General features: G+C 53.5%; 1 protein-coding gene across 3 annotated transcripts in view; it reads left to right on the forward strand.

The window, feature by feature from the left end:
* The first annotated feature begins 1,984 nt into the window (after positions 1–1,984).
* Positions 1,985–27,551, forward strand: part of TRIM67 (tripartite motif containing 67) — a 42,778-nt gene continuing 17,211 nt past the window's right edge. For 2 of the 3 annotated variants that reach the window (XM_037060236.1, XM_037060237.1), the window contains exons 1-3: positions 1,985–4,480; positions 25,378–25,473; positions 27,080–27,202. In XM_037060236.1, coding sequence (XP_036916131.1) covers positions 3,431–4,480; positions 25,378–25,473; positions 27,080–27,202 — 1,269 coding nt within the window. In that variant the 5' untranslated portion in view covers positions 1,985–3,430. The remainder of the gene's footprint in view (positions 4,481–25,377; positions 25,474–27,079; positions 27,203–27,551) is intronic. The other variant, XM_037060235.1, reaches the window with a different exon arrangement.

Here is a 27,551-nt window from a genome sequence, read left to right on the forward strand (position 1 = left end):
ACCCTAACTCCCAATGTGGTAGTACTACGAGGTAATTAGGTCATGAGGATGAAGCCTTCCTGAGTGGAATCAGTGCCCTTATGAGGAGAGACAGGAGTTCGCTCTCCCCGCCCCCGCTCTATGTGAGGGTATAAGTATTATTACTTGCCTCACTCTCTGCATGGCCCAGCCTTTAATAATACAAGAGACTCAAAAAATGAATATATGGAGATCAAATCTTGAGATCTAATTTCATCATGAGAGTCATTTTTATTAAATGGGATACATCATTCTTAAAAACTAATGTATAGAGACTTCTGGATGAATTCTATCCATATATTTTATAATAGGAAAAAACGAAGAACCAGAGAAATAAAATGACTTTTCTTTATACATATGGTTCCTGGCACAGTTGGGACAGAAAGAGGGGCTTTCTATAGATGGTGTTGACAACTCTTAATAGCTATAGGGGTATATGTAATGGCGCTGAAACTGGCTGTGTAACCTCAGCTCATGCAAAGCAGCTGTGGGGTGTCACCCCCCCCACAACACGAGCAGTGTCTTAGCAACAGGGCTGTCCAAGGCTAAGCTGATTTCCCTCACGAAATTGGGGTGATGGGGATGGAGTGAATGTGAGAGATACAAAGGCGTAGAATTGTGATGTATTCTATGAGCTCCTTCTCCATGGGAAGCAAAATCAAGCTCACCCTCAGGAACAGAGTTGCTGAAATTGCATTCCCTTCTGCACAGGGAAGGATTTAGCCCTCCTGGCGGGCTCCCCACCTCCCCCAACCCAAGCCACGTACCTTGGTCCGAAAATGGCAAAGCACAGTGGGTCTCAGGTATATGACTAGTGGGTGGCAGGCCCGTTCACAGTAGGACCACAGAGATTATTACTTTTTTTGTATACACCAGGAAGCTGGGCTGGGCTGGGGTGAGTAATGACGCTGGTAGAAGCACAAGAAATGCATCTTCAAGTGCACTGGGTCACAGGCCTCCCTACCTACACCTGTACCCCAGCATCCCTGATGGGCCACGTAGCAACACTGCGGGGAGCTCTTTCCTGGGGGCTCATCAAAGTGTCACAGGCAGGGTGCAGCGCATGGCGGCTTCATGTATAAGAAGGCAGCTTAGGACAAGGGGGTGGCCCTCTTCCACCTGGGGATACTGAGGCCTTGTGAAGTAACTGCTCTGAGCTCCCGGTTGCTGAGGGGAAGTACAGTCAGGTCTCTTACCTCTTGGTGCTCCACCTGGCACCAAGCTGGTCTCCTCTTCCAGCTAGACACAAACCAGTGTGAACGGAAATGTCACCGGGTTTTAAAGCGGGAAGTAGGATGTGCAACCGGCGTTTACTGTATTTAGTTCTCACACGGGTGTTATTCCCTTAACAGAGGGCAGGGTCGGGGACTACGAAAGCAGAAGCATGGTGCTGGGGTGGGGTGACTGCTCAGTAAAGGAACCGAGGGTCCCACTGTTCCCGTCCCCTGGGCACCGGACTTCCACCGGGGCTGCAGCTCTCTCCCGCGGTGACCCTCCAGCCGGCAATGCTCCCGCCCCCCGGCGGCGGGCAGAAGCTGAGCTTGCCGGGCTCCCGTGGCGGCGCCGGTCCTGCCTTTGTTTGGAGAATGGAGACCCAGAGAAGAGGGGGAGGTGTGACTTCAGTATTCCTGTCGTTTTTAAACAAACGGTTCCTAATGTGTGTCTGCTTCGTGCCAGCCCGAAACTCCGTGGGCAGAGCCGGCTGCGCGCCGCGCCCTCGCCTCGGCACGCGCCCTTCCCGCGGCGGCGGCGACAGAACAGCGGCGCGGCGAAGCAGCCCGGGCTGCGCGCGGGTGGGAGGCTGTTCCCGCCGCTCCGGGCTGGCGTCGCCGAACGTGGAGATTTTTCCATTCATAAAACCAGCCTCCCCGTTCACCGGCTTGCCGCGCGCCGCGGGGCCCGCAGCAGGGTGGCGATGGCCCGGGGGCGCGCGGTTTCTAGGGCCCGGGGGCCTGGAGGGGCGCGTTGTCACGTTTCGCCGGGAAGTCGACCGTTATGAATCCTACCCGGTGTCCCCACTCAGCCTGCACAGACGGCCGACACGGCGGCGGATGCGCCCTTCGGTGCGGAGCGGAGACAATATGGCTTGTGGTTCCCGCACAATAAAACCTCGCCCTCTGACTCCGGGTGTCCGACATTTTGTGACTTGCAGCTTTTGCTCCGTCACAGATTTAGGAAGCGACTGTCAACCCGTGCCCCCTACCCGTGTGTAAACAACGGCCTTTGGGGTCCCCGTTATTACCCTTTATGGCGGTGGGTGGGGGCGCGGGAGTGGGCAGGGCAGGGGATGGCAGGGGCGAGGCGGGGCGGGGCGTTGTGCTAATTCAAGACGCAATCTCCGTCCCAATAATAGATTGTTATTAACAGTGATCCTCTCTGCAAAATCCTTAAAATTGCCCCTCGACTCCTCTGGCAGCAAGAGGAGAGCCCCAATTCGCTGAGCTGACGCCTCTCCCCACCCCCACCACTCTCCGCTCTGGAAATTACAACTCTGCTGCGCGCCGCGCGCGGAGGAAGCTGCCGCGGAGAGAGGGAGGCGGGGAGGGGATCCCCGGGCCGGCCGGGCGGAGGACGAATGATCGCCGGGCGGCTGCAGCGCCGCGCGGCCAAGGTCAGAGGCACCGCCGCCGGCGCAGCAGCGGGGAACCGGAGAAGCGGGTCTTTTCTGGGAGAAACGGCAGGGCGAATTTGGCCGGTACCAGCAGCTGCCAGGAAGGGCGGTGAACGAAGGTCTCCTGGCCCGCGGGGCCCCGCGGAGACAGTCGCCCGCTCAGCGACCCACCCAGCAGGGCGGCGGCCCCCCAGTCCGCTCGCCGGAAGCCGGGGCGCCACCCCGGGCTCCCGGGCGCTGTCCGCCCGTTCGTGGTGCTGATCTCAGCCCTACTGCCCAGAGGCCTGCTCACCCGCCTTCTCACCTACAGATCGCCCCGGCTGGGGGCGGGGCAGGGGCAAAAGGAGGTCCCTGGGCGGCTGCTCATTGGAGCCGAGGGCTTGGAGCCGGAAAGCCAGCGAACAGCAGCCCGGCCGCTGCTCCTGATGTGGAGAGGACACGCGCGCTGCAGCCGCCGCCGGCGCCAGTGCTGATTCATCACCTGGAGTGCCTCCCGGGCCACTGCCGGGGCAGCCGACCGACTCCGGACTCGGGCCGCAGGGTGAGGGTGAAGCCGCTGCTGCAGGGACCTCGCTGGCTAGAGGTGAGCACCCCCTCCCTTCTCTTGCTCCCGGTCGTCTTAGGGCGGTGGCCCCAGAACAGAGAGAGGGGCGTGCCCCCGAGCGGTGCAGCGGTCATGCCTGTGTGATGCTCCCTCCTCCAGTGTCGCCGGAGCTAACCAGGCACGTTCCCCTCTTCCTGTCTCCAGAGCTCGGGCCGTTCCGCCCCGGGACCTGAGCAGCTCGTCCTGCCCGCGCCGCGATGGAGGAGGAGCTGAAGTGCCCAGTGTGCGGCTCGCTGTTTCGGGAGCCCATCATCTTGCCCTGTTCCCACAACGTCTGCCTGCCTTGTGCTCGCACCATCGCAGTGCAGACCCCGGACGGCGAGCAGCACCTGCCCCAGCCGCTCCTGCACTCGCGAGGCCCGGGGCTGCAGGCGGGCGCCGCCGCCGCCGCGCCCCCTCTGGACCACGAGGCCGCGGCTGGCCCGGCCTGCAGCGGTGGGGGCGGCAGCGCAGCCAGCGGCCTGGGCGGCGGGGCGGCAGGTGGCGGGGACCACGCGGACAAGCTGAGCCTGTACAGTGAGACAGACAGCGGTTATGGCTCCTACACGCCCAGCCTCAAGTCCCCCAACGGGGTCCGCGTGCTGCCCATGGTGCCCGCGCCGCCGGGCTCTTCTGCCGCCGCGGCCCGGGGGGCCGCCTGCTCCTCGCTGGCCTCGTCCTCCAGCTCCATCACGTGCCCGCAGTGCCACCGCAGCGCCTCCCTGGACCACCGCGGCCTGCGCGGCTTCCAGCGCAACCGGCTCCTGGAGGCCATCGTGCACCGGTACCAGCAGGGCCGAGGGGCGGTTCAAGGGGCGCCCGCGGCCCCGGCCGTGGCCATCTGCCAGTTGTGCGACCGCACCCCGCCGGAGCCAGCCGCCACGCTCTGCGAGCAGTGCGACGTGCTCTACTGCTCTGCCTGCCAGCTCAAGTGCCATCCGTCCCGGGGACCCTTCGCTAAGCATCGCCTGGTGCAGCCGCCGCCGCCGCCTCCGCCCGCACCCGCCGAGGCCGCCTCTGCGTCCCCGGGAGCCGCCCAGGGCGCCCCCAGCGGAGGCGGCGGCTGCAAGAGTCCTGGGGGCGCCGGCGCCGGAGCGACTGGGGGTGGCGCGGCCCGCAAGTCCCCCACGTGCCCCGAGCACGACCTGGAGCATTACAGCATGTACTGCGTGAGCTGCCGAGCCCCGGTGTGCTACCTCTGCCTGGAGGACGGCCGGCACGGCCAGCACGAGGCGAAGCCGCTGGGGGCCGTGTGGAAGCAGCACAAGGTGAGCGCTCGCGGGGCAGGGGCGGGGCGCCGGGGAGGCGTTCTCCGCCTCTTCCCGGGAGGATTGACTCGAAAGGTCGGCTGGGCAGGAATTGTATCGTTCGTTCGTTCGTTCGTTCGTCTATTCACTCATTTCCTCATCAGTCATTTGAATGAACCCCAGGTACTCTGAGCTGTGTTGGAGACAGCAAGGATGTGGGGAGACGACCTGGTGGGCACCTCTCCGCCCCCCAGATTTTATGATTCTGCGCAAAGGGCACCCAGAATGCAGAAGCAGGGCTCTCTCACATCTGAAGTTGGCCAGTTACTTACCTTGCTGGCCCCTCCAGATGGAAGGCATCCAGGGCCCCTTCATCTCCCTAAGAAGGGTTTGTTTTTTTTTTTAAAAGCCAAGTGTTACTCCCTGCCAGCAGGGAAATGTCCTGACGCCCTTGCGCGCGGTTAATCTTCTCTGGAGGCAGGGCAGATTCGATCCCAGCCCTGGTGAAGGGACACACTCTTTCCTCCAGAACAGAACTCCCATCACTTTCCAGAGCAGAAAATTTCCTACTCACTCAGCTGGTCCCCAGCACTTCCTCCCCTCCAAATGCTTCCCAGCCTAGACAGGAGGAGTAATTCCTCAAGCACATTGTCTGAGGGAGGGGGGTTATGCTCTTTGAATAAGGAGCATTGTTTTCCCCAGAGACCTCCCCCTACCAGAACTCTGCTGCAGTCTCAGTGGGCCTGGGATGCAATGGGAGAGCAAGCTCAGTAAGGGAAGGAGGCCCCCTTTCATCTGCAGATTGCCACGAGCATTCCTCCCCAGGGACCTGCCTGGGGTGCCACCTCCCAAGCAGAAATGAAACAGCCTCTGATGCTACTGGCTGGAGCTCACTCCGGGCTGCCAATCAGGTCAAGCGCTTGGTATAGCCCCAGGGCAAGAGTGGGGGCAGTTCTCCTAAGGAACATTCACCTTGCTGCTCATCCAAAGGCTGGGTTGTGCAAGGGGGGGACTCACCGGCCTACTGTGAGGTCAGTGAGTTAGAGTCCCTTGTTCAAGGTTCCCAACCCCACCTGCAAATGTGGACATTTATCATGTAGTGCCCTCTTTCCAGGATACTTCCCATGCCTGGAAGAGGCAGGAAGTCTCCAAATCAACCAATAGGAAATGCGTGTTCTGGTTGAGGAAAGACTCTGGGAAATAGTGATTTGCCATGACTATCTCCCATTACAAGGAGGGGAGTACGGGTGAGAGGAGAAGAGATAACCATTGGATGTATTATACCTAGTTACCACATAATTTCATCTGCTGCAACGTGCACGTTATCATCATAATTTAATGTCCAAATAAAAAAATCAGAAAAGGAAGAAGGAGGAAGATTCTAGAAATCCACCTTGGAGAGGGAAATTTGCATTGTAGGGCAGAAGGGCCATCTGGAGCCGGATCCCTAATTCCTGAGCTGTGGTTGTCATTTGGGGACAATTTCACTCCCCTTCCAGAACACTTGGCAATGTCTGGAAACATTCAGGGGGTACAGCTGGAACCTAGTGGGTAGAAGCCAGGGAGGCCGCCAAACGTCTTGCAGTGCACGGGGGACCTCTCCAAAACAACCCTCTAGCCCCAAACATCAATAGTATCTGCTGCTGAGAAATGCCGCTGTACATTCACACAGACCTAGGTCCGGATCTCAATGCTTGTATTCACTCACTCTAAGCTTTAGGCACAATTTAAAACCCACTGGATAATAATATCTAACTCAGGGTGTTGTTGTGGGCAGTAAGTGTAATACTGTATGTTTAGCCTCTACCACAGTAACTGGCCCACGGTAACGAATATGTGTTACTTTTAGCATTCTTTCACTTAAAACCACTAGACCTGCACAAAGCAACAAGGTGCAGCAAAGAGTGCTCACTTGACCTCAGTGACTTGGTTTCCTGGAGAAACCAAGTTGATAACTCCTGACGTTGTTTATGCTGGGTCCTGAAATAGCTTCGAAGCAATGGGAATGTATGCCTTGGGTTAGTTATCATTCCTGTGAGGTTTTGTTGCAAATTGCTTCACAGTAGCTGTAGCTATAGTGCTTATTTTGCCTTTTTTTTTGTCCAAGCAAACAGGCGTTTTCCAAATGAAATCTTTTGCAAAGAGCCTGCGATCTAGTACCGAGACCAGAAGTATGGGTTCAGATTTTGTGAGCTATTTAATTTTCACAGCTGAGGAGGCTAGAGTTTACTCAGGGTTCTGTCACCTAAATCTTTAGACTCAGTGAAGAGTGGGCACTAAAATACACTGGGATGAGCTTGCAACCCTGGAAAAGATGAAGCCTCTTACAAGGAAAGTGTGTTGGACAGTGAGTTATGATTTTAAGAACCAAGGCCATGCAGGGCAAGTCATGGGTCACCCTTGACTTGGTGTTCTCAGCTGTTTTGTGACATTTCTGTCTTCATGTGACCGTGGAAATTGGTGAGAGGAAGTAAGGAAAGCCCATGTGACCTTGCTCCACAGCATGGGACAGTAATCTGGAGAATGCTATGACAGTGTCCCCGCCTTGTCCGCAGTGTCATTTTCTGCCATTTCAGTCACCCCTGGTCGACTGCTGTCTGAAAATATTAACCGGAAATTTCCAGAAATAAACAATTCATGAGTTTAAAATTTCACGGCACTCTGAGTAGCAAGAAGAAATCTCTCACCTTCCTGCTCAGTGTCGGCTGGGGCGCCAATTGTCCCTGCATCCAGTGGCTCCCCTGAGGGTTATTACATCCACTGCTGAGGTACTGCAATGCCTGTGTTCAGGTCATCCTTACTTCACCGAATAATTCCACATTCACGTTACTTTATTACAGTCTATTGTTGTGATATTTGTAGTATAAGTTGTTGTTACTTTCTAACTGTACCTAATTTATAATTAAACTTCATCGTTGGTATGTGTATGTAGGGAGAAAAGTATACACAGGGTTCAGTACTGTCCAAGGTTTTAGGCACCCACTGGGGGTCTTGGAATGTATCCCCTCGAGGTCAGGGAGGCAACTGTGTGCAGAATCTAGCATCTCAATTCTGCGTTTTGTGCCACCGCTCCAGGGAACTGAGACACCCTAAATCAGGAGGGATGTTACGAGGTGGTACTTTTGTGAGAGGCTGTTTCCGAGAACGAAGAGGCGTTCTGCCGTTCTCCTTCAGCTGGTGCTGGTTTTCTGCAGAGAGAGAAATGGCTGAGCGCCTGCTTGGGGGCATCTCAACCAGGGGCTGGAGAGCAAAAGGAAAGACAGAGGAGGGCCCTGGAGGGGGTCTGTGTTGCTTTGTGGGTCCAGGCGTCTGGACCACTGTCATGACCTGGGAGGGGGCTACTTGTGACAGATAAAGTAGAATATTTTCATGCTTCCCCTCTCTCCCCCAGTGGCGGTTTAAGTTAGTAAAATGTCCCGGGATTTTCGTTGTTGTTCTGGTATGAAGACCCAGAAAGCCATGGCGAAGGCAGTTGCACACCTGGAATGAGAATCGGCCAGGGACACTCCCCCATTCTCCCCAAGCCTGGAGGAGCCTTCCTCAGAGCCTTGCTTGTCTTCCTCCCCAGCCTGCCCGGGGCTCGCCCTCTGGGTGAAGAGACACACAGCAGCACTGAAACCTATTTTAGACCAAGGTTGATTACCACCTTGGAGAAACAGCGTAAAAACACCAGGTCTTGGCTACACATATTTTTAGCTGGTTTTCCTGGGAGAGAATCAATTGTTTCAAAGAGCCTGTGAGGTGCAAAGACGATAGGCTGGGAAAGACAGGGCCAAGAAGGGAAGAGTTTTTCTCTCGGTTGCTTGCGGATTGTGGAATTCTACTTTTCCTGAAGCCAACAGGGAAGCGTCACTGGGGGTCAGGGAAGGGTCACTGGGGGTCGCATCTCCTCCCCGGTGAGACATACCGCAGCACGTAGGCAACATCTGTAATGCCTGCTAAGTGCAGAGGGTGGACCCTGAACTGAAATGGGCAGAAGCGACTCCCAAACTGAGCTACGGAAAGTCAGGTAGGCCCTTCTTCAGAAGTCTTCGAGAATCCTAGAAAGTAGAAGGGTATGAACCCCGAATCTCACTGACACCTCAGGATCACGGTTTCCAGTGAGTCAGCACCTCGTGAGGGCGAGGAAGCCAGAGGCCTGGAGATCTCGGGACAGCCAGATGGCAGTGGCAAAGGCTCCCTGTTCTACCCCACATCACAGAAGAGATAAGGGAAGGTGTTTAGCCTCTAAAGCCTCTGGTGAAAGAGGTAACACAAGAATGACGAAGGCCAAGTACATGATCGCAGCAGGTTACATGGTCATAAGAACAGTTGTTTGAATACGGATAGTACTTTGTAAGATGACTAATAGAGACTCATTGTTAATAATCAGATTTATACATGTGGACGTGTAGGTATTAAATATCACCCCCAAGTTTCAATTTGCAGAGAAAAACATCTCTAACATTTTAAAGTTCTTCTCTAGAATTCTGTAGCCTATTTATTTTGGACCCATGACTTTTTTTCCTTTAATAACCAATTTAAATATCTTTCCTGTTATTAAGGCATGCCGTTTTTATGACTGCATGACATTTTATCGTACGAGTTTATTATTTGATTTAATCCACATCCTCATGCTGGACTTTTGGTTGTTTTCAGTCTTTTGCTGTTATAAACACTTTTTAAGTTAAATCTCTACCTATACTCTTGATTATTTTCTTACCTTAAATTTCTGAATGTGGGATACCTGTATCAAAGGTTATTTGGCTTTAAGACATCTGATTAATGTTGCCAAATTGTCTCCCATAAAGCTTATACTAATTTTTTCTCCCAAGAGCAAAACTATGTAAGTAAAATACCCCTGTAGATACAGACCATGGAAGGGAACAATGAGGAATGTCCTGTTCCTAGTAATTATTGTTTGCTGTTTTCATTACATTATTGTTCGAACTACTGTTTAAAACACAGTCACAAATGCCAAGATTTCATATTTTTCACTGCTGGGGATCCATCTCCCTTGCCCCATATACTGGTTTGCTGTGCACAGCCCTTGAGAAGACCGAGTCTTCTGGGCCCAGCTAGGGCCTTTTGGGTGGGGATGAGAAAAGAGGGTTAGACAGAGATCAGTGCTTGGCCCAGACCTTCTGGGGGGTCTGAAGTCTACGGCTGGGTGCCTGGTTGCCACTCACTAGCTGCCCATTCCCCGTCCCCTGATACTGAGTGGAAATCCATCAAGACCCTCAGAGCGTGAGGCCTGGAAATAGGCACAAGCTGAGTGAAAGCCTGAATTTTTGAAAGTAGAATCTTTCAACTTCTTGCTTTCATCTTCTTTTTGAAGACGATGTATAGAGATACTGGGGTTTTGAATGGAGGAGGACTTTGAAGATTGCAAAAGGACACCCCCTTCTATTACTGATGGATGCCAGTCGCCCGGGGGCTGAGGTATCCTAGTTCCAGCCCGCAGTGGGCGGTCCTCTAAGTGGGCGGGCGTTCAGGGTGAGAGGCCTTACCTGTGGATGTCAGCAACACAGAGTGTTCTGCAGGGGAGGGTCTCTTGCTCTCTGAGACAGACCAGGGAGAGGACCAACAACGGTGGCCTGCCACTGCCTCCTAAGTCAAGCGTTACTGGGACGCAGCCATGCTCACTGGTGTACAGGTTGCCCGTGGCTGCTTTCGGCTACATTGCCTTTGGAAGAGCTGAGTGCGTGCAACAGAGATCTGTGGCCTGCAAACCCAAAAATGTTTACAACCTGGTCCTTGATGGAAAAAAGGACACTGACCTCTGGACTGAGACTTTGGGACTCAGCACGTGGTCTGATGAGCTGCCACAGCGTCACCCAGGGGCCTGCGGGAAACGCTGGAGATGCAGTGTCCAGACGAACCGGGGCCCTACTGCCTGAGGACGGACGAGGAGTCTGGCGAGCCCTCCAGTCGGTTTGTGTGGGCGGTAGTCTCCCCAGTTGTTTGCAGGAGACACGTTTTGAGATTCCCCAGGAGATGCCTGACTCCCCACGTGGCCTGCCCATAGGAGTGTATGATCATGTCACCCTGTGAGTCTGCTTTCTGTCACCAGACATGTCAGTTTTATTAGAAAGCCCCCCTTTTTGGTCCACATTTGGCATTGACCTGCAGTTCTTGGGTGCCCTATTCTTTTTCCTTTCGTCATTCCTCTTGTCTTGGTCTTACAGCTTCAGTGATTTCTGTTGCCCCTCTTCAGGTTCACTGATTCCATCCTAGGCTGTGTCAAGTCTGTTGCCCTGCCCCTTTCCAGCTTGTCTCTGCGTCTTCTCGGTGTCTCACCCCTTCCCCTGTGATCTGGGCCCATGACTGTTTTCTGCAACTCCCCGAGAAAAATGCAGTTTTTTCCTTTTCACTTACTCCAGCCACTTGCGGTCTTCACCTCGCTCAGGGTGGTAGAGGAGAGGTACAGGATTCGCTGCTTGTCCCAAAGGCTTCAGATTTTCCATCTGGAGGAGAGAAGGGTCATGCAGGGGTGTTTATTTTCCTGTGGTTGTTATCACATCCCTCCTTCAAGCCACTTCTAGGGTGTAAATACATGTATTTCTCCTTTTCAATCTAATGGACACTTTAGGTCATTGTGTAACTGATCATGTTGTACTTTTCTCTTTGGCTGCTAAAATACTTAGACCCAAATATTTGATGCGTACCTAATAGATGTAGTTGTTTTAGAGATGTTAAGCTTTATTTCTGGCTCCACGTATGTCCCCACCCTTGTATTTGGTTTTGCTTTTTTTGTCTTTTTAAGTTAAGCGGCCTTGGATTCTATAGACCCTTGCAAGCTGTCTTAAGTCTCTTGAAATAAATAGATTAATCAATACAGGAACAAGTGGTCTACTTAAAGTCAAAGAGAACAAAGAAACCTCCGGAAAATCGTATTAAAATAGACTTCTACTTCTAAGCAGTGCTCAGTCACTGCTACAAGAATTGGACGTGGCTTGAAAATGTTCCTATCAAGGAATGGGGACCTTCCCAGTCACTGGGACATGTGACTGCTCCCTTCCATCGCATACAATAAAGAGACTCCACAGTGGCCATGCCTGGTCTAGACAGCTGGGTCATTCGTGCTGTTTCCCAGCCTTCCCGGGGACGTCACCACCTACCATCAGCTCATTTGGAGGCCGTGACTGTTGCCTCTCGAATTGGTTTCCTTTGTGAGTACTTTCAGCTTATCACCGATGAATGTTTACCCCACGCACAGCCCTGCCTCTCCAGCAGGGCTCCTGACCTGCAGCCTTTAGTAATAGGAAGATGCACAGGGAGGGATGTCGAGGTGCCTGAAAAGCCAGAAGAGCCTGCAGGGGGCGGGGCATGTCAGAAACCAGGAGGGATTTGAGATCTTAGCCTACGGTACGTACATCCACCTGCCGCGGTTTCAGGGATACAGGCAGGAGGTGCGGAGTTCCTGGATCAGAGACGAAGAGCCATTTGTAGCAGTAGCCGGAGTAGCAGCAGGTTTGCAACAGTTCCCCGAGCCTCAGTCCCAATGAGTGACATGAAGAAGGCCAGGTGACACCCGGACCCACACAGGCTGGTACCTGACATGAGAGGATCTCTGAGCTTAGGGAGCCCCCATCCTTTATCAACGGCAGTGAGCATGGGCACTTTGCTGCACGGGGAGGCAGCGTGTCTAGCTTCCGAGCTGGTTGTCTCTACGAACACGTTTGAAAGATGGTCCATAGCCAAAAGCAACCCCCTGCCTCCCTGGCAAGGCTTGTGGCAACTCCAGAGACCCGTTGGAAATTATCTTCCAACAGGAGGGTCACATCAAAATTCAGGTAGTTCCTCAAGTGATCTCTGCCTCGGGTACATCGTGGGTAATTTCTTAGGCTCCTCTGGTTCTAGAAACTTCTCGTTTCAGTTGGGGTACGCAGGCCTTAGGGCCATCTGAGTAAATCAGGCAGGACCTGTGCTGTGGTCAGTCAGGCCCCTTGCTCCTGTGAGGTTTGCTGGGTGTCACGGTGATAATGATGGAGATGGTGATGATGTCTGTGGTGGGGCCCAAGGAGAGTATGAGTTAAAGCTTACAGTGGAGCCATGGCTGCCATGGCTGGCATGGCTCAGTTGGCTGGAGCATCATCCTGTAACCGAAAGGTCACCAGTTCAATTCCAGGTCAGGGCACGTGCCTGGGTTGGGGGCTGCATTCCCAGCTGGGGCGTGTGCAGGAGGCAGCTGATCAATATTTCTCTCCCCCTCTCTCTCAAATCAATGACTATATCCTCAGGTGAGGATTTAAAAAATTTGTTTTAAAAATCTAGTGCCTTCTTTCAGAGAGCTTATTGTCTGCTGGCCAAGTGCCAGGGATTGACATATATTCATTCGTGTGAAGCAGAACAACACTGAGAAATAGGATGCTTTTTTCTGATAAAAACGAGGACCCTGGAGGCGCACGCCCTTTAGCATCTGAAACTTACCGAAAAACTGCTGGACCTGGAGACAGCAGGTGAAAGATTAGCGGGATAAATGGGTTCCGAGAGCCACGTTTAAGGGAACATCTAGCTTGAGAGGCTAAGATTAAACATTAGCGTCACTCAAATTTCAGCAAAGAACAGAAATAGCCTGGCGATCGTCCTTTTGAAGAGCCTTGTAAATTCTCATCATGTTCCCAGGTTGTTATATTTACCCCGTTTGCCAGTAAAAATTGGCAGCTGAAACCTTTTGAACGTCTCAATTTGCTTTGCTAAATTAAGAGGAGGGGGGAGGGAAAGAGGGAGCAAAACAGACATCGGGAACCTGGAGGAGAAAAGACTCCCAAGAGGAAGGGGATAGTGAAAGGGACTTGGAAAAAGTCGATTCAGAAGCCGGTTTGGGGTTGGTCATGAGCCTTGGTTTTGTTTTGATGGACAAGAGGGCTCGTTTCCCCACTTACACACAGGAAATATACATGCACACCTGGTGCTACCCGTGTACAGGACCAGCGCCAGTGAGCATGAGCTCAGAGTAGAGACCAGACCCACCGCAGACACGGGGAAGGCTGCATGGGGGAGGTGGGAGCTGGTCGGTTCCAAAGGGTGGGAAGGGTCTGGAGAGTGAAAAGGAAGGAGGTGTGCAAACAGAAACGCATTTTTTTTTTTTTGTAATTTGACCATGGAGAGAATGCTCAAAGACCAACTCTCATCAAACACGAATGTCACAAAAATCATTGTCTGATGATTAGCAGTGACTGGAGTTGGCCCGATCAGAATAAGGAGGTAGTTTTGGTCACTGGATGATAATGAACCTCCCTTGGCTTTGCACTTCGGCCAGATCGGGATTCTAGTCCAGGAGGCCCATGCACCCGAGGATGCCCTATCCCGGGCCTTTCAGGTACCCATGGGGTGGGATCGGAATTATTCCCTGGCCTCTGGCCCTCGCTCACGCAATCATGATCTTGCTGTGTTCACTTTTACTTTCCTGCCAACGGAGTCTTTTCAGAGTCTCCATGGACACGTTCTAATACCCCAGGCGGCTTTACAAATAAAATCCCCCTTGATTAGGCTTTCCTTACTTACACCTCTCAGTGAAGTCTTGTAGCTAACAGGGACTTACAGTATCTCTTGCCTAATGTAACCAGCTTTGCATATCACATGCATAAATAACACTGTACTTTGAACGTTCTGACAGCAAGGAGTATGTCTTATTTATCTTTGTGCTCCCGGTACCCAGCAGGGCAGCTGGCACCTGGTAGGCCACGAGGAACATTTATTTGATAAATGAATGGTGACTTAACACCCCCATGTACTACAGTATCAATGCCATAAATAACCATTCCAGTGCAGTCTCTAGAATTGTGAAAACACAGTGATTCCTGCAGGAGGGGAACGGCATGGAAAATGGGGGGAGGAGGAGCTATGCATTTTCCTGGGCCTTCTGCTGCACGGCCACCCACACTCGCCGGCGTGGCACCCCTCCCCCTCCTCGTTGCATGTAGCAGTGCTATCAGAAATGACCAGGGGGTCTGGAGGGATGGCAGAAGCCAGCTGGGCGTGTGGGCGTGGCTTTTCCCAGATGTTAGAATTGCTACATCTCGCCCAGAGAATTGATCAAGCATAAGTTTACTAGACTGACGTTACTGAACTCTTTAATGCTACGGAGGCAGTAGAATGCAGGGAGTAAGAAAATTCATTTTTGAGACAACAATCCTAAAACTCTACCACTTGCCCTGGAATGACTGTGATTAAATGAGATGATGCATTTTAATAGCGTAGGGGGTGTGTTTTAATACCACATGGTAAATGCTCAGTGAGGGGAAGCCACTGTCACCATCCTCATCCTCACTGTGAGTGTCAAGGCCAAGCATGGGAGTGAAAGAAGGGACTGCTTCAGGGTCTGCGGTTGTGCAGAGCCCTCTTGTGGGAGGGCTGAGAAGGAGCGTCTGCCCTCATGACACTTGTCCCTTTGTGGGGGCCGCTTCACCAGGTCACACTGAATGGGTGCTAGAGAGATCTATCCCAGGATTTCCTGGACCAAACTTCTGGTCAGTCATTGCTGATATAATGAGAAGGATTAGAAGGATGAGAAGGAAAGAAGTGAAATCAAAAGATCTGGGTTCAGCTTGGAGCTAAGTTTTCAGATAAGTTTCTTAACATCTCTCATCCTCAGTGTGGTCCCTGACCTCTTTTCTGTCACTATAAGGACCTTTGTCTGCTTCCCACCTTCTCCAGAGAACCCAATACCGTATATAAGATGTGGAGAAAGACCATTTGTAATATGATTCCATTTACTGGAAATGTATGAAAGGACGTGCTTTACAATAGGAAGGAACCCATTGAGAATGTGTTAGTCTCCCAGGGCTGCCTTGACAAATGATCGCAAACTAAATGGTTGGAAAGCATCCAATGTGCTCTCACAGCTCCGGAGGCCAGCAGTCGGAGCTCGGGTGTCAGCGGGCCGTGCTCCCTCTGTGGGCTCTGGGGGAGGGTCCATCTCTGCTAGCTTGCGGTGGCTCCTTGTGTGGCTGCACACCTCCAGTTTGCATGTGGCCTTGTCACCAGACAGGCACAGGTCCGGCTGCCTGCCACAAAAGGCCAAAGTGATGAGCCAGGTGCTGGTGGAAAAAAAAGTGTTTTTTTTAAGCACCAGAATCTCAAGAAGACGGGGGACTTAGGTTCCAAAGCCCACCTTCACATCTCAGGGCAGGCAGAGGTTTTTATAAGGAGGGAGGGGAAAGCAGAACAACAAGAGCAGCGGGAAGGGTTGAGAGTTCTCTGCTGAGCAGCCCAACTGCCGACCAGCCCGGTGCAGTCCAACAAGGACCTCAAAACTGGTCAAGCGGCGGACTGGTGTGTGTCGTCCTGGCTTTTGTCATCTTGGTTATAGGGTCGAGATCAAAGGTCAGTAAATCTTCCAGAGATGGAATTGTTGAAGGTCAAACTCTGTATCTTTTGAAGGTAGTTCCTAAGAATCTTACACAAATGTGCTGTTTATCTACAAGCCACATATTAGGCAGAGTCAGAAACGATGTCAAATGAATGGGAGGGGTTACCTTTCCCCACTGTTATAGCTTTCTCCCTGTGTGTGTTTATGCATCCAAATTTCCCCCCCTTTTTTAAAGATTTTATTTATTTATTTATCTTTAGAGGGGAAGGAGAGAGGGAGAGAAACATCAATGTATGGTTGCCTTTTGTGCGTCCCCTGCTGGGAGTTGGCCTGCAGGGAACTGGACTACAACCCAGGCATGTGCCCTGACTGGGAATCGAACCGCAATCCTCTGGTTCGAAGGCCCGCGCTCAATCCACTGAGCTACACCAGCCAGGGCCAAATTTCCCCTTTTATCTATGTTCATCAGTCACATTAGGTAAGGGGCCCACCCTCCTCTGCTATGACCTCGAGGTAACTGGATGCATCTGCAAAGAACCTGTCTCCAAGTATGTCACGTTATGAAGTACTCAGGATTAAGAGGCCAACACAAGGATGTGTTGGGGACACCAACCCACAGCACACAATCACGTTAATAATTAACCTGGGTGGAGAAGCAAAACAAGGGACGAGCTGGAAACTGAAAGATAATTAAAGTTACCAACCTAGGGAGGTTACGCCAGCTGTTTCCTCGTACCCTGTGGAAATACTCAGCCAGACTGAGCTGCCTTCCTCCTGGCACTAGCGGACGCCAGGCTCACCAGGGGTGTGACCACACATTCCTGTGCTGACTCCGGGAAAACTCAGGAGGAACGGGGGATTGGGGCCGGGGAGGGGCTGTGGGGTGTCAGGTGGGCAGCTGGATGGCTGTGGGCCCTGGAGACTCAGTGAAGAGTAAGAGAACGGGGAGAGGAGGGATGGGCAGTTTCGAAGGGGGTCTCTTCGTCCTCGCGACGGTCCCCTGGGCCCTCGTGACGGTCACCAGAAGGGGCTGTGTTGGAAGTTTTAGACCTCCAGGGTCACGGTAAGAGATGGTGCCGTTGCACCAGGGCCCTGATGGTTAAACATCCTGATCAGAGGGCGTTTGGAGACGGAGCAGAGTGGCTGTAGTTTTCCGTTGCGAAACAGCTGAGTTGCCTGAGGATGGAGATTTCCAGTGACTGCTTAGTAACATATGAATTTTTTAAATGAAAATAGCTACCAGTTCTTCTAATTGTAAAAGAACAATAGCCCTGGCTGGTGTGGCTCAGTGTATTGAGTGCTGGCCTGAGAACCAAAGGGTCGCCAGTTCAATTCCCAGTCAGGGAACATACCTGGGTTACGGACAGGTCCCAAGTAGAGAGTGCGCGAGAAGCAACCATACATTCATGTTTCTCTCCCTCTCTTTCTCCCTCCTGTCCCCTCTCTGTTAAATTAAATAAATAAAATCTTTTTAAAAAATGTAAACAAAGGATAATAGTCAGTGCTTAAAAATTTTAGATAATAAGGAGATGAAAAATATGAAAAACTACCTTTACTCTTAAAGGTAGTTTTAATATATGTGTGATACACACACATATATACTTATTTTGCTAGTTGATATACCTGCATAAGGCTCTTATTTATATAATTTTAGTGGGCCATTTCTATATGTTCTTTTGGTATGTTTTTCTTTCTACTGAACAAGCTATCATAGAGACTGTTTCATGTCAATAAATATAGAAAAACATTATCACTTTACTGGGTGAAAGTATATTCAGTTACGTGGATAAAGTATTATTTATTGAATCACTTTGATTAAATAAATTGCTGAACATTTAGATCATTTATAAATGTTTTACCATTTTTAAAACTTCAAGGACCATTCTTGGAAATACATCTTTGCATGCTAACCCCTATTCTCATCAAGATAAAGCCCTATGTAGACATTCTAACGGGTTAAGGATGTCTTTCTTACCAATCCCTGAATACAGGAAGCCAGGATCTTGTCTTTAAGAAGCAATTTCGAACTGTTACATTTCTCCCAATGTGCGCGCCCGTCTCCCCTCCCTGCCCACCTCTCAGATACCCTCCTGCCCTGGTCAGATTGGAGACTCCGGTCCAATCTGTTGCACTCTAGTCGGCAGCATGGAGGGTGGAGGAAGACGACAATGGGAGGGGCCGGGGTTGGATGACCCAGGAGAAGAAAGAAAAAAAATTATACACTGTCATATTTCATGTTAATTGTCACAACTAAGAAGTAGGCCTTCGAAGCATGGCTAGCAAAGGAAAACCAAAATCACTCTGACTCCAGAGAAAACTCGGCTAGATTTTGTGACTTGTTGACAGGAATTTCTGCTCTGCTTATAGGAGAGCTAACACTTCTTGCCCCATCTAAGGCTGGGCCATGTGACTTCCTTGGGCCAATGAGATGAGAAAGGAAGTGATCTTGCCTGCTCTCAGGCTCCCAGGGCCAGTGTACGTTTGGCTGAAGCTCCTTTTCCTCAGCTCGCAAGCTGGATGTCTCACATGTGGGATGCTCCTTCAGCCCAGATCCCGCAGTGCAGAGGACGTGAAGCCGAGCCACCCGTGCGTGACCTGCAGTGGGCATTCCATTGAGCAGGAAGCCGGCCTTGGTCGTCCGAAGCTTCTGAGGATCAGGGGTGCCCGTGGCGCAGCCCGCCTGCGCTGCCTGGCGCAACCACACCGTCCAGCTCCCGATCCTGCTGCTCTCGCTGAGCCTCACCCTGGCTGTCGGTCACAGCATTTCTCTCTTGTCTCTTGGTTGCAGAAGAATTCAGAAACGCTTTTTAAACCGATCCGTGTCCTCTACTGGACCCATAGTTGGGCTTCTTTTTAATTTGATTTTTTAATGGAATTTTTCAATCATCTCCTGAACAATAGTGAGGTAGGCGTCCTCTGTCACATGTCCTGGAGCAGGGCGTGCTGTCCCCAGGTGGCCACTTGCCGGCCTTTTCTTTATTTGGGTTTCTTTTAAACTTCTTTTCTCCATCCTAAACCTTGCTCTGGAGAGTTTCATTTGCTTAAAATCCATTTATCTGCTATGGTAGAAATAAAGCTGGCACTGCCTGGGCCAGGTTGAAAGTGACAGTTTGAGATATTTACTGTACCTCCCAGGCATGTTCTCATAATATCTCTACGTGGTTAGTGGCAAACGAGGCCCGCATAATCCCTTTTTACGGTAAGTTACCCCAGAGGGTAAGAAGGGAACTCGCATGACCGTTCCGATGTTATATTGCACCTCAGATACAAAGGGAAAGTAGAACCCTGGCCCTTGCTTCTCAACTGTGGGCGATTTCATCAACTTCCCTGCCACATTGCCCGAGAAAAAAAATAATGAGTTTGTTTATTCGACAATTACTTAGTGACCCTGCTCTGGTAGCTCATACCAAGGTGAAGCAAGCAAGGATCTGGGCTTCTGGGGACGTGCCTGTCCGTGGGAAATCTGCTAACTTGTAGTGACGCTGCCCCCCTTCCCGGCCGCCCGCCGCTGCTGGCGGGACCTGCCCCCAGACCACCCGCATCCCACCCACCTGCATTCAAGGGGCCTGAAGAAAGAAGGAAGGGACGTCGGAAGTGTGTCTGCCTCCGTGTTTTCTCATCTGAGGTGGGGGAAGAATCTAAAATTGCCCAAAAGAGAGGGTCCAGGAGTTCCCACCAGGGCACGTCACCCGGGGAAGGCCACAGGAGAGAGCTGCTTTGCCTCTGGGGGTTCTCCCAAATCTGAGTCGCATCCCCTGGAGAAAGGTTGCCTGGGTCACCCCGGATCATAGTTCTTCTGCCGAAGACCCTTTCTGCTTCTGGGGGCGGGGTCCCCTCAGTCTGTGAGCGCGTTCGACATAGAAGGGACCTGCCCCGCAGAGGTGCTCCCTCACGGCAAAGCCTGGCCTGCTCTTCCCCCAAGCGACTTCTACCCAATGGGCAGCCCTCTGCTTGCCGTTGGCATCCATCATTCATACTCTGTGAGCAAAGTCTCCATGACCTGGAAGGGGGTTCTCTGGGGTTGGGGGCCTGGAAGGTCTGGCTGCTGCCACCTCATGGGAGGGCCTGGCCCAGCCCCTGTCTCGGGACCGCTCCGGGGTCCTCTCCCTGCTGCAGGGTCTCCCTCACCTGCCTCTCCCTCCTCCCATTCCTACAGGTTGTGCCCAGCGGGCACTGCTGTGTCCTCCAGTCCCCGCCTCTGTCTGCCCCTGCTTTACCATGGCCCACCACCGTGCCCACGTTCCAGAGCCCCGGGCCAGCTGACCCCGAGGACAGTTCTGATTGTTTCGGTGACTGTGCCCTTGGAGCCTGTGGCTGGCAGTTCAGGGAGGACTAGAAAGCAAAGCCCATCTTTGCTGGCTGGAGAAGGGGGCTGCTCTGAGGTGGGGGGGTCCCGGCTGTGACAGGTTGCTCAGGAAAGGAGGGAGCAGGACCAGGTGAAGGAACCCCCCCCCCCCCGACTTGGAGCAGGGCAGGGAGCAGAACACCACTGGGTGCTGCGTGTAGTAGGGGGAAATTTGGGCCGGATCGGCGGCGGCAGTTAACGAGAAACGGGTAACTCCCAGCGTCGTGCAAAGTATCTAGGCCCATAGGGAAGGGTCACACTGCCAGTGTTCAATAGCTTGTGGGGCTCTGTGCCCTAGAAACAGGGGTTCCGAGTGGCCACATGGCCGTTTTAATTATGCCCAGCGTGTGACAGGATGGAGACTTGAGCAGCTCAGGGGAGCTAGTCAGACAAAATCTAGAACGAAGCCAATTCCCTGACACGGATATTTATGGGGCACTTTCCTCGAGTGAGACACCACTGCCCACACGGAAGTGCGACAAGGCTGCGGGGCACTGGGGGTCAGGCTACAAGATAGGAACCCTGAGGCACCTTCCCCGGGCCACCTGTCCCAAAGCCAGCAAGATATATGTCTTAGAAGGAGTTCAAAGAGCACGCTCCATCCGGGGAGAGGGGCAGAAGCTACAGGAGGGGGTGGCATTTGGGAGGGTCTTTGCAGCTGGCTGGATGCTCGCTAGCAACAGCGGAGCAGGAGTGGGGAGCCCAGGAGACAGAGTGGGCGGCAGGGCTGAGGCGGGGATGGGGACAGCAGGGGCGGCCAAGGCCAGTTTGACCAGAGGATGGAAACCAGAGGGCAGTGCTGGGAGGTAATGCTGGGGAAGAGCTTGAACTCCAGGCTCTGGGGCTAGACCTTGATTCAGTGGGGAGGGTGTACGTGGGTGGCTGGGGACGACGGCACACAGTCAGAGCTGTGCTGGAGAGAGGCGGTCGGGAGGCTGTTTGCTATGCAGGGTCCACTTCTCTGGAGTGGACTTCCAGTGGTGAACTTCAGCAAGTAATAGGACGCGATGCCCCCACCTGGGCACGGGAGAAGCGTTGAGCCTAAACTCTGCCCTGCACTCCAGCCGACCAGATCTGACGGCTCTCCTAGGGGCTGTGCTTTCTCTCATCCGTTGTCGGGGTGCACAGTGCCAGAGGGAAGGGCTGGCTGGCTCCCGTGAAAAATGCTCCCCAAACACTGGTAGGCGGCATTAGGGGCATTTGAATCACCTGGTCTTCTCCTCCCACTTTGAGTCTGGGGACAACAGCTTCCTTGAGGGGGTACCCAGTTTCTAGGACTTTTACATTCAAATAGGAATGGCCTCTGATGAGCCATAAGGTCTAGGCAGCGTCACCGAAAAATCATCTAATGAACGTCTCCCGGGTGTCAGGCACGGTGCCCCCGCGCGTGCACGCTGCAGCCGGCCACAGCAGTGCGCAGGCAGACACATTTGCTCCCTCAAAGTTAACTCGTACCGGAAGCTCGGTTTCTTTGTGTGTGAGAGGAGGGATGGGACAGAACCCCGTCTGGATCCGCGGTGTCTAACCTCGCGGATCAGGCAGCCCTGGTGATAGAGAATGAGGCTGCGTCTAAAAGGAGGCAGCGTAGGGCTTCTCTACAGAGACCACGGCAGACGTGAGGACTCTCTCCGAGGCCGAGCTGAAACTATAAGTAGGCCCTGGTTGGGTAACTTAGGGACAAGTTCATGTCTTAGTCTGGGCTGCTGTAACACAATCCCGTCGACTGAGGGACATAAACCACAGAGATTTATTTCTCAGGACTGGGGAGGCTAGAAGTCCAAGGTCAAGGTACCAGCCAACTCAGTTCCTCTGAGGGCTCTTTTTCTGCCTTGCAGATGGCCACCTTCTCACTGTGTCCTCATGTGACCTTTTCTCATTGAAAGAGATTTTTCATGGGCATCATGGGAGAGTCACCCTCATGACCTACTCACCTCCCCAAGGCCCCCTCTCAGATACCACTGAGCTGGGATTTAAGGCTTCAACATACGGATTTGGGTGGGGCGGGACACAAACATTCTTTTGGTCTGTAACAATTCACATATGATAGACCCAGACTGAACCACTGAAGAGCGTTTGGGGAATGCTCGGGTTGTATTACTAAGCATAATAGCAAGAACTCCTATGGGGTAGGGACTATTATTCCCGTTCCCATTGTACGAGGGAGGACATCACAGTGCAAAGAGATGAAGTGTCTTCCCAAGACACACAGCTGATGGGTGACAGAGCCAGCATTTGAATGGCGGCAGCCCAGGGTCCTCATGGCTAATGCGTCACAGTGCACGATAGCCATCTGGTTGGGCAGGTGGGACAGAAGCCTGCCCGGGTCCCTATAGCTGCCACTTGGGGCTGCCTGTGGAGACACGGTGCTGGGCCAGGCAGGCAGTTGGTCTGAGCCAGCGTGGAAGTACTTGTAGTTTTAAGTTGTTCATCTCAAGTTGAGACTCTAAAGGAACAGAATTCTAACCTCAAAGAAATAGGAAGACCTAGCCAGGTGGCCCAGTTGGTTAGAGCATCGTCCCGATATGCCAAGGTTATGGGTTCTATTCCCGGTCAGGGCACATGCAGGAGTCGACCAGTGAATGAATGAATAAGTAGAACCGCAAATTGACGTTTCTCTCTCTCAAATCAATTTAAAAAAAAGAAATAGAAGGACATAAAACACAACTTTTTAAAAAAATTGTCTTCTGCCTGAACATTTCCTTTCCCCCAAGAGTTTAGTATAATCAACAACCAGAGACAAGCAGGCTACCCACATTGCTCAGAGGGCAGGCTCTTCTCTCTCCAGCTGGGCCCCGGGGAGCGGGGTGTGCTGGGGACCCCTCCCCGATGGGCACTAAGAAGCAGAGGGAAAGAGGTTGGCAGCAAGTCTGGTGGGCCTGGAAGCCGTGTCCCCCAAGATTCTTCCCTTTCCGCCAGGTATTTGCCTAAGGTCACTGATGTCCTTCAAGATCACTCCGCTCTGGGCTCCTTGCCAAGCTTCTCAGTCTACTCACCAAGCAGGAAGCAGGTCGGCAGACCTGGGGTGGGCTGGGGCGAGGGGGTGCCGGCCCCGGCTGGGATGGCTGGGATGGCTTCCAGGGCTGGCTGGAGGCTGGCAGCCTGTCCCCAAGGCTGCTGGCAGTGGAGGCGGGTCTGCTGGGACCGTCCTACCCCAGCTGCGCAGGGGTCAAGCAAGCACTCTGCTCTGTCGTCAGCCAGGAAGCGTTTTTTTTTTCTGAGCCCCTGCTGTGCCAGGACCACTGGCTAGATGCGCAGAGAAGACAAAGTTGCTCATCACCAGGGATTGGACAGGTCAGCCCTCCTTGGGATTGCAGCCGCACATTCAGGGGAACGTGGTGGGGAAGGAGGGCAACTTTTTTCCCCCTGACACTGATAAACTCCAGTTTGAAAATCCTGTTGCTAAGGAGTGCCCCCTGCCCACCTCCCAGGCCCGAGAATCCTGCTGACAGCTCACTCTCCGTCCAAGACCAGTTGTCTGGGGATGGACCAGCTCTCCCAGCTGATCTGGCGCCTCTGAGGATGGGTGCGCGGACCTGTGCCGTCCAGAACAGCGGCCACAGGCCACGGGTGGTGCACGAAACTTAAACTATTAAATAAAGCAGAACATCCAGGCCCTTGGCTGCATGCAGCTTTCGGGACTCAGCAGCCTCTGGGGCTGGTGGCCACCCTGCCACACAGAGCAGACATAGAACTCGTACCGTTTCTCTGAGCTCTGCCGGGTGTTTTCTCTGCACAGACCATTGCAGAAGAGCGGGGGACACCCTGAGTTAGCTACAGGAAGGTGCCTGCAGCGGCTGAGATGGGGAGGGGTGAAGCCAGGGCAGAGTGGGAGCGGCATCTACACCGAGCCTCTGTCCCAGGCTCACCACTCGCCCAGAGCAGGACCAGCCCAAACCCTCCTTTGACCTCACCTTGGCGGCTGGTGCTCCCCCGGGCCCAACGCCCTTCCTCATCTTTCCATGCATCTCCCCATTCGCTCACCCGCCCTGTGGGTTCGTTCGCCTACTTCAGAGGTGTCCGGCTGAGGCCGTGTGTCCAGTCCAGTGGACCTCAAACTCATCAGAACTCCAGGAGGGCTTGTTAGAAGGCAGGTTCCCACGCTTCACTCTGAGTCTGACCAGGAGGCCTGGGATGGGGGCCAGGGAATTTGCATTTGTAACTCATTCTCAGGTGCTGCTGAGGCCGCTGGTCCAGGGGCCACCCTTTGAGAACCACCAGTATGGTCTGAAGGAGCACACTGGCCAGTTTATCCCTTCAGCAAGTTCAGTTGCACGCGACCACGTGCCCAGTGCCTTTCCTGGATGGGAGGACCCGGGCAGGGTCTCCATTCTGGGGGCACCCTTGCAGGGAGGGGAGACAGGCAGCAGATGAACCTATGTGGCTGTCAATGGATCTTCTGAAAAAGGGTGATGGGAGAGGCCTCACTGACCAGGTGACCTCTGAGCGGAGCTATAAAAAATGGGGGGTGGGGGCAGGCTTGACCCTGGCCCGTCTGGTCCTGTGATGCGGCATCTTCGGCTTCTTAATGTGAAATGGGAGACAAAGCGAGGCCATCACTCACTTGATCACTAGGTTTCAGAGACAAATTTAATTGTGTGTGTGTGTGTTTTGTTAAAAAGAAACATGTTGCTGAAGGCCCTAGATCTGACCCTAGCTGGTAAGCTCACCTCAGGGTCGCAGTCGCCTGTGCCCGCACCCCTTTCTGCAAGTGGGGAGTCCCTGGGACTAAGGGGGCTGCCACCAGGAGGCTGGATGATGTCTCAGGATTCCCAGCCACAGGATTCCAGCCCGATGCCAGGGTCCACGGGCCTCTTTCCTGCCTGCCCCCTCCCAGGCCAACGGGCAACTGTGTGAGAGTGTGTTGGGTGGAGCTTGGCATGGGAGGACCTGAGCTGTCCCTACGGAAGCATCTGAGAATCCTAGCAAGGAGGGCGGAGCTGCCCTGGGAGGGGAAGGGGACTGGATTAGGCCACGGCTCTTGTCCTGGGGTCGGTGAACATCAGGAACGACCAGTTGGCCTGAGTCCATCAGCTGGGCACCCCCTGCCCCTCTGCAGTTTTGGGGTCCAGACAGAAGAGAGGAGATCAACCAACCTGTGCTGGGAAATGAGCACATGTTGCAGGCACCGTGTGTCCACCTCGGTCCTTCATCAGTGAGGACGGCTTGTGGGCGGCGTCAGCCTCACCCACCCCGTATAAACGCAAGTCTGCACGATGCCATGCAAACTCTGTGCCTTTAACCGCTCATTCTCCTTTTCAACCTGTGATCCCCCTTTAGGCCCAACTGTCTCAGGCCTTAAACGGAGTTTCTGACAAGGCAAAAGAGGCGAAGGAGTTTCTGGTGCAGCTGAAGAACATCCTGCAGCAGATCCAGGTGAGCACAGCTCCAGCGTCGGGAGGGCAGCGGGTGGAGCAAGTATGGGAGACGCATCGGGAAGAAAGGAGTGTGAGTGGCAAGCGTGTTTTCAGTGGTGATGCGGGCAGGGTGGCTGGCCCTACCGCACAGCCTCTGACACAGCAGACAGTGCACCCTGGGTCCACAGGCACCCATGGGACACCTGACACGGGAAGGTTGTATGTCAACTCAGTGGGAGCGGGTCATAGAAAGAGCTGGGAGAAGTCACACAGCAGTGCCTGCATGGCCACGCTGTCCTGCATGGCGTCTAATGGGCCCCACGGTGTTCGGTGTCCACGGAATTGATGGGTCACATGTAGCTGCCTCACTCACCCAGTAAGAGCATCTATGAGCGCTCGTGCGGTTCACGCCCTGAGCCAGACACAGAGCAGGAAGGCGCCGTGCCTGGCCCCCGGAGCTCTGTGTGCAGGGGACAGGGTGCACGCCAGCACTACATGTGAATGTGCACGTGGAGGAACAGGCACATGGGGACCCCGAAACACACTCCAGCGTTGGGATGGAGGAAGGGAGGAAGGGCACCGAGTCCTTAATCAGCCATAAGACCATCCCACCCCACGAGTCCAAGTGCAGATTCAGCCACGAGGCCTCTCGAGTCAGGTTCCTGATGTCTCAGGGGTGTGAGACAACCGGTTTGGTGGGGCTGCTGTACCAGGGCACCACGAACGGGGTGCTTTAAACAGCAGGGATTTATCATCTCACAGTTCCGGAAGCTCCGTGTCCAAGATCAAGGTGTCAGCAGGTTTGGGGTTTTTTCTGAGCCTCTCTCCTCGGCGTGCAGACCGCCGTCCCCTCCCTGTCTCCTCACGGTTCCTCCCGTGGTGTGAGTTGGGCCCAGCCTCCTCTTGTCACAGGACCCTGGCATTGGATTTAGGATGCACCCCAATGACCTCATTTTAACTTAATTTCCTCTTTAAAGGCCCTCTTCTCAAATACACTCTCGCGCTGAGGTACTGGGGTTAGGATTTCGACATGGGAACTTGGGGGGGTACACCATCCAGCCCCTCCCAACAGGTCTGACTCCTGCTGATCCTAGAGGTCCGGAAGGATTTTCTTTAAACCGAGAAAGGCAGACCCTGTAGCAGGAGCGCTGTGTTTTTTCTTTGTTTGTTTTCCTGTAGTTTACTTATAAAAAGCAGACGAACGTGTTACGGGAATTGTGAAAAGGAGGGAATAATAGCCAGGACAGAGAAAAGGTCACCTCCACCTCACTACCCGAGGCAGCCGCCTCCCGGCGTGGACACGTGTGTCCGTTGCCTTAGATGCACATGCGCATGAACTAGGATGGCATTCTGCCATGCATGGCATGCAGCCTGCTTTCTCCCCTCCTAAGGATCTCCGGAGACGTTGAAAACTCTCTGAAGGAGGTTCGAATGAGTAAGGCATGCTCCGCCCTCGACAGGTGGAGCAGTGAGGCAGGTTCCCCTCCCTCCCTGCATTCATGCTGTGCCCCACCTTCCTACCTTGTGGAGGGCTCCAGGGTCATCTCTCCACCACACGCGTGGGTCTGTGCCGAGCACCCCTGGGTTTCAGCGTGCCTCCTCCTAAAGCGCCCTGCTCCCCACAGGAAAACGGGCTGGACTACGAAGCCTGCCTGGTCGCTCAGTGTGACGCGCTGGTCGACGCTTTAACGCGGCAGAAAGCCAAGCTGCTCACCAAGGTCACTAAAGAGAGGGAGCACAAGCTGAAGGTAGGTGCTCCGGAGGCAGGCACCTCCCATCCTCTGTGCAGCCTCTGCACCCAGCGTGAGGTGGAGCATCAGTGAGTGAGTGAATGAATGAATGGAACAGGGAAGAGATGAGCAGGCTGAGCTGCCCCTGAGTCTCCTTACATGCATGTGAGTTTCACCGAAGCCAGTCGGCACACGTGCTCTCCCTCCAAAGCCAGAGTCAGATGCCCTGAGTCCTTCTGGTTTTGAGTCAGAGGACCCTGCTCTGCCTGGTCTCTGCCTTCTGTGTTCTGCCTCAGGGACTCCCGTTCTCACCTTGCAGAGCAGAAGTGGCCACGGATGGTGACGAGGCCTTGCCCTGCTCGGGTCT

This window comes from Sturnira hondurensis, unplaced genomic scaffold (genome assembly GCF_014824575.4).
Source record: "Sturnira hondurensis isolate 20B ecotype Veracruz unplaced genomic scaffold, ASM1482457v3 Scaffold0011512, whole genome shotgun sequence".
NCBI classification, from domain to species: Eukaryota; Metazoa; Chordata; class Mammalia; order Chiroptera; family Phyllostomidae; genus Sturnira; species Sturnira hondurensis.